The sequence below is a fragment of the Letharia columbiana genome, assembly GCF_014066305.1.
Source record: "Letharia columbiana isolate WasteWater2 chromosome Unknown Sc0000088_s0, whole genome shotgun sequence".
NCBI classification, from domain to species: Eukaryota; Fungi; Ascomycota; class Lecanoromycetes; order Lecanorales; family Parmeliaceae; genus Letharia; species Letharia columbiana.
Genome location: NW_023501133.1, coordinates 71,202 through 78,178, shown reverse-complemented (window position 1 = coordinate 78,178; position 6,977 = coordinate 71,202). Strand labels below are relative to the sequence as shown.

The window sequence follows — 6,977 nt, the reverse complement described above, 5'->3', positions numbered from 1 at the left end:
CTAATATATAATCGAAATTTTTATATCGATTTTTATATTATTTACGCTAAGATCTCGCTATTAATCTATATTAGAGACTTATTAAAGTATCTTTAAACTTATTTAAAGTATTATTCTAAATATTAACTTAATTAAATTAAATATTATCTTACTTATAGCGAGCTTAATTTAATTTTTACGCTATTAATTTCTTTTTATATTATAATAATAAATTTTATTATTACGCTTTTCTTCTAGAAAGATAAAAATATACTTCTTATTATAATATATAAATTCTCTAAAAAAAAACTTTTTATATTAGAATTTAATAAATAGACTATTATCGATTAGACGAATACTTTATTTATTACTCTAATATCTTATAATTAAAATATTTCTATCGCTATAATTAACGATTATAATATCAAGTTTATAAATATTTTTTAAAAAGCTATTTTCGAGAAGCTTAAAACTACTATAGCGACTTCGATTATTTATTACTCTTAAATAAATAAGTAATTAAAAAGAATAAATTAGATTATCGAGATTATTTTATAATTTTATCTTATTACTAGCATAAATAACTAGTTAAATATACTTTTATTTCTTTAAATATATCTTAATAATTTAATTATATTAATAAAATTTATATTAAACGAAATCGCTTATAAATTTTAAGTGTAAGATACTTTAGATCTACTAATAGACTTATCGCTAGAGAATCTTAATCGACTATATCTTATTAAATAAGAAGAGATTAATAATATTATTACTTTCGTTAACGCTATAATAAAAACTCGCTATAATAATAATTATAAAGCTATTAATCTTCGCGAGAGATTATTAATTTATCTAAGACTATATTATAACTACTCTATTTCTAATATTAATCCTAAGCTTTCTAATTAGAAAATCGAATTATTTAAAATATTAAAGAAAGTCGAAAATCTTATTTATCGACTAGATCTTTTAGATATTATATATATTTATTCTATAATTTCGAAAATCGCTAGATAATAGAAGTTTAATTCTTATCGCTTTATTCGAATAATTTGAAGTAGATTATTAATTTCTCTTACTTCTTACGATATCGAAGGCTTTAAGAGTAAATTTACTTTTTCTAGAAGTAATATTCTTACGAGTGAATACTCTCCTTAAGAATTATAAAAATACGTATATCTCTTTTATTTATAACTCTTTCTTAAGTAACGAACGAGATATATTATCTTAATCGCTACTCTTAGCTATTTAATTAGATTTATTATTTTAACTATTAATCTAATTACTCTAGTCTATTTTATATATCTTAATACTTTTAGATTCTATCGACTATTTATAATAGCGTTCTTTAATCTACGTAGTTTCTAGCCTCTAGTATCTTTCTAGCTAATACTTTACTCTAATCTATTTATAATTTTTATCTCTTAGACTTTAAATAGAGAATTACTTTCTTTTATATTCTTTATCTTAGAAATAGTAATATTTAGCTTCTTCGCTATAAAGCTAAAAGCTTTTATCTTAATATTATTTTTTAAAGTGCTAATCTTAACTTTAGAAACATCGTCTAAATATTAAACTCTTTTTTAAATTCTATAGCGTATAGTTTTCGATATTATTTATATTCTAATCTCTTAATAACTATAGTTTAATATTCTTCTTCGATATAGAAATCGATTTTATTAAAGGTCTAAGAGATAGATATATTAAACTATTTTTTAAACTAAAGGGACTCTCTATAGTAAGAGTCTTATTTATATTTATAGCTTTTATATCTTAATCTAACTATATTTTAATTAAAGAATAAGCGTTTAGCGTTTATATTATATTCTTTTCTTTATTATTAAAAGTACTAGAATTAATTTAGCGTTTTATCTTTATAATATAAACTTCTTCTTAAACTATATAAAGATATTAGCTCTTACTTAATTCGCCTTTTTTATCTAAAATTTTAAAAAGGCGATTTATTAAGCTAATAGACGTTTAAATAAGACTTATTTCTCTATCTTAGCGAGAAGAGAGTTTAGATAGATTATTAAGATAGGCTTTAGCTAATAGATAACTATTATTTTTTAATAAGTTTAAGTCTCTCGAAGTCTAGCTTCGATAGTTATTAATTAACTTAGCTTATTATAATATATAACGAATAAAAATACGATAATAGTATTTATATTAATATTATTCGCTATATCTTCTAAAGATAAGAATAATAGTTTAGCTTATAATATAAGTTTAAGTAGCTTAAGAGATAGTTTAATCGCGTTAGCTATTTATATAATTATATTATAAGATTTTAAAAGACGTAAACTTCTTCGTCTATAGCTATCGAGTTCTATTAAATATAAAAAAGTAGTTTATAGCTTCGCTATATCTATAAGCCTAGATTTACTATTTAAAAAAGAGAGTTTTATCTAACTATAACTACGATTATTCTTTATTTTAAGTATTTTAACTAATAAGATTTTTTATATATTCTTTATAGCTATCGAAAATATATCTATATTAAATTAAGATAATAGTATCGCTTATAGAGAATATTTAATAAGATTTAAAGAGAAATATACTCTTTTATAATCTACGTAAAAGGTATTTACGATAAGACTTATAAAATCGACTTTACTAACTTAAAATAATTAGGCGATTAAAAGATATAGCTATAATAGCTTACGAAGATAGTTTATAATTATTTAGTCTAGAGTAGAAAACGAATAGAAAGAAATTACTTAGCGTTTTATTCTTTAAAAATTTAATAGAATTAAGTTAGAGTTAATATTCTTATATTAATCGATTATAATAAAAGTTAAATAATAGACTATTTACGAGCTTTAATTATACTATATATATTCGACTTTAATAAGAAGACTATTTATTTAGATTTTTATTATCTAATATTATAATATTACGTTATTAAATTATAATAAATAATATAAATTTTAATACTTATAAAGCTAGTATAGTTACTATCTAATTAATATATTATAATCTTTATAATATTATCTTAATTCTTTTTAATATCTTAGCTATTACTTATCGATATTATAAGATATTTTAAAAAATTAATAACTATTATTAGAATATTCGCCCTCTATAATTTAGCTTAAACGAGAATATTTTTATCTTTATTTACTTATATTCAGTAAACGCGAAATAAGTACTTTATTACTTTAAAAGCTATTTTAATAGCGCTTTCTTTTATCGTTTACTTTATAATAAATTTCGTAAAAAAAAGATTTAATATAATCTCTAAATAATATTTTAAGTTTCTATTTTTATATAAATATAATCTAGTCGACGATAGTCTATATAGATTTTATTAGAATTATATTAGTATATATAATAGAATAAGATAGAGCTAAACTAGAAAATCTTGAATTTATATATATAGCCAATTATAAATTCGAGGTTATTACGCCTTTTAACTAGACTAACTAAATTAGCCCGCTAGCCCTCTCGAGCTCTCTTATTAAAAATTTATATATAGAAGTTTTACACTCTGAAATAATCAGCTTTCTACGAATACTATTTCTTTATAATTTCGTAAATTATAGAGCTTAGTATACGCTTTCTAACGCTATAAAAATAATGAAGTTTAGCTTACTATTAATAGATTAAATAAATATTCAAATATAATAGTTATAATAGTCACAGGAATTAAATAATAATCCTTCCACTTATTTATGTAATTATTCTTCTTTCACTATTCTATTAATTCTATTAATTTTATTAATATAAATATAATCGTCTTTAATACCCCTCGCTTAAAGGTTATTTAATATTTCAAGTATATATACCTCTATTACCCGCCTCTTAAAGTCTCTACTAACGCTCTTAGATTATCTCTTAATAAATTCGCTACTACTAATAATTAAGATCGTAAGCGAGTTTAATAGCTATCTACTACTACTTATAAACGCATTAAAAAATTCTTAAAAAAGAGCCCGAATAAATATATTCTCCTCTATATACTTCTTTTAAGCCAGCGATAGATAGATTAAACTAATATTTAAATATTGTAATCACACTAAACGCGTTCGGTTTAGATACGTATTCCTTTCGCTCGTCTTTTAAACTCTCTATTAATACTCTTAGGCCACCTCTTAGTAAATTCGCTATTATTAATAATCGAGGCCGTAAGCGAGCTTAATAGCTATCTACTACTACTTATAAATATATTAAAAAACTCTTAAAAAGAGCTCAAATAAATATATTCTCCTCTATATACTTCTTTTAAGTTAGCGGTAGATGGATTAAATTAATATTTAAATATTATAGTTATATTAAACGCGTTCGAGATCGAATAATAATTCTTTCATCTATTTATATAATTATTCTTCTTTCATTATTCTATTAATTCTATTAATTTTATTAATGTAAATATATTTACTCTCGATACCCTCGTAGTTAGTTAAATAAGAGAAGAATCTATAATAGACGAATACGGAGAATACTATGGAGAATATTATTAAGATAGTTATTAGCAGTAGTAATATAATAGATCTACTCTCTACGATCTTATATTAATTTACTTAGCTAGTATAAGAGAAGTTAATATAGTAGATAAATATAAAGAATACTACGAAGAATATTATTAAGATAGTTATTAGCAGTAGTAATATAATAGATCTACTCTTTATAATTTTATATTAATCCACTTAGCTAGTATAAGAGAAGTTACTATAATAAATAAATATAAAGAATACTACGAAGAAATTAAGCGATAATAAGACTTCTAATATTAAGAATAGACTTAGCTCTCTAAGATCCCACGTTATATACTCTTTATAATTTTATATTAAATTATTATTTAGTAAGCGAAGAATATTACTATAAGTTAGTCTATTATCCTTACTATATTAAAAGATTCGACGTTATATACTCTTTATAATTCTATATTAAATTATTACTTAGTAAGCGGAGAATATTACTATAACTTAATCGTTCTATATTAAATTATTACTTAATAAGCGAAGAATATTACTATAACTTAATCTATTATCCCTACTATATTAAGAAGTAAGAGAAGAAACTATAATAAATAAATGCGGAGAATACTATAGAGAATACTATAGAGAATACTACGGAGAAACTAAGCGATAATAAAACCCTCGATATTAAGAATACGACTTAGCTCTTTAAGATCTTATATTATATTAGTTATTTACTTAGTTAACTACTTAGTTAATTACTTAATCTAATACTCTATAAGAGAAGAAGTAAGAAAAGAAACTATAATAGATAAATGCGGAGAATACTATAGAGAAATTAAGTAATAATAAAGCTCTTAATATTAAGAATACGACTTAGCTCTCTAAGATTCCACATTATATACTCTTTACGATTTTATATCAAACAAGTAAAGGCCCATGAATTAAATTCATGGAGTTGGATTTTTCTAAGTCAAATCGAATTTTAGCCCTAGCCCTAAGTCAAATCGAACTCTGATCGCTTGCTGTGCGTTTTTAACCTACTTCTATCACTACAAAATTCTATGTAGTATACACTATACAGGTACATATATGCGGAGAGAGGCGCGCTAAGGCCTAATTAGGAAGGTATAATAATTGCCTACAAAAAACAGAGAAAGGCTATGTCCTTATGGCAAGAAGTATCGAAATACCGGAAAGAAATGGAGACAACGTGCCAATTAGTGGTGTGAATCCCACAATATCTCCTACCGCAGTGAAATTTTTCGAATAATGAAATAGCTGTAGACATCGGACGGTTTCAATTCGTCCAAATATGCATCGTTCCGGAGTGATGATTTGATGTGGAACCGTGGAGAGCATATGAGGTGGGATCTTGGAGAGCTGAGCCGTGTTCTTGACGATGGTGGCCTTGTTGCCGCTTGGTTTCTCCGCAGTGTTCTCCATAGTGTTCTCCGCAGTGTTCTCCGCATTTGCCTGTTGTAGTTCCTCCTCTTACTCCTTAATGTAGTGGGGATAACAGACTAAGTTGCAGTGGTGTTCTCCGCTTGCTGAGTAATGATTTGATGTGGAACCGTGGAGAGCATATGACGTGGGATCTTGGAGAGCTGAGCCGTGTTCTTGGTGCTGAGGGCCTTATTGCCGCTTGGTTTCTCCGTAGTGTTCTCCATAGTGTTCTCCGCAGTGTTCTCCGCATTTGCCTGTTGTAGTTCCTCCTCTTACTTCTTAATGTAGTGGGGATGACAGGCTAAGTTGCAGTGGTGTTCTCCGCTTGCTGAGTGATGATTTGATGTGGAACCGTGGAGAGCATATGACGTGGGATCTTGGAGAGCTGAGCCGTGTTCTTGACGATGGTGGCCTTGTTGCCGCTTGGTTTCTCCGCAGTGTTCTCCGCATTTGCCTGTTGTAGTTCCTCCTCTTGCTCCTTCTCTTGTAGAGTATCAGACTGAGTGGCTAGCTGAGTGGCTGACTGAGTGGATGACTGATATAACGTGGGATCTTGGAGAGCTGAGCCGTGTTCTTGACGATGGTGGCCTTGTTGCCGCTTGATTTCTCCGCAGTGTTCTCCGCATTTGCCTGTTGTAGTTCCTCCTCTTGCTCCTCCTCTTGTAGAGTATCAGACTGAGTGGCTAGCTGAGTGGCTGACTGAGTGGATAACTGATATGACGTGGGATCTTGGAGAGCTGAGCCGTGTTCTTGACGATGGTGGCCTTGTTGTCGCTTGGTTTCTCCGCAGTATTCTCCATAGTGTTCTCCGCAGTGTTCTCCGCATTTGCCTGTTGTAGTTCCTCCTCTTACTTCTTAATGTAGTGGGGATGACAGGCTAAGTTGCAGTGGTGTTCTCCGCTTGCTGAGTGATGATTTGATGTGGAACCGTGGAGAGCATATGACGTGGGATCTTGGAGAGCTGAGCCGTGTTCTTGGTGCTGGGGGCCTTGTTGCCGCTTGGTTTCTCCGTAGTGTTCTCCGCATTCGCCTGTTGTAGATCCTCCTCTTATTTAACTGAGTGCGAGGGTACCGAGGGTAAATATATTCATATTGGTGGAATTGGTAGAATTGGTAGAATGGTGGAAGAAG

The 6,977-nt window shown here is 27.7% G+C and overlaps 1 protein-coding gene across 1 annotated transcript; it reads right to left on the bottom strand.

The window, feature by feature from the left end:
- Positions 1 to 6,147: 6,147 nt before the first annotated feature.
- On the bottom strand, positions 6,148 to 6,646 carry HO173_012651 (uncharacterized protein; the record flags this gene model as incomplete). The annotated part of the gene is made up of 3 exons (XM_037314486.1): positions 6,148 to 6,329; positions 6,371 to 6,505; positions 6,547 to 6,646. 3 exons carry the CDS (start codon positions 6,644 to 6,646, stop codon positions 6,148 to 6,150), a joined length of 417 nt encoding a protein of 138 aa, XP_037158627.1.
- Between the last annotated feature and the right edge of the window lie 331 nt (positions 6,647 to 6,977).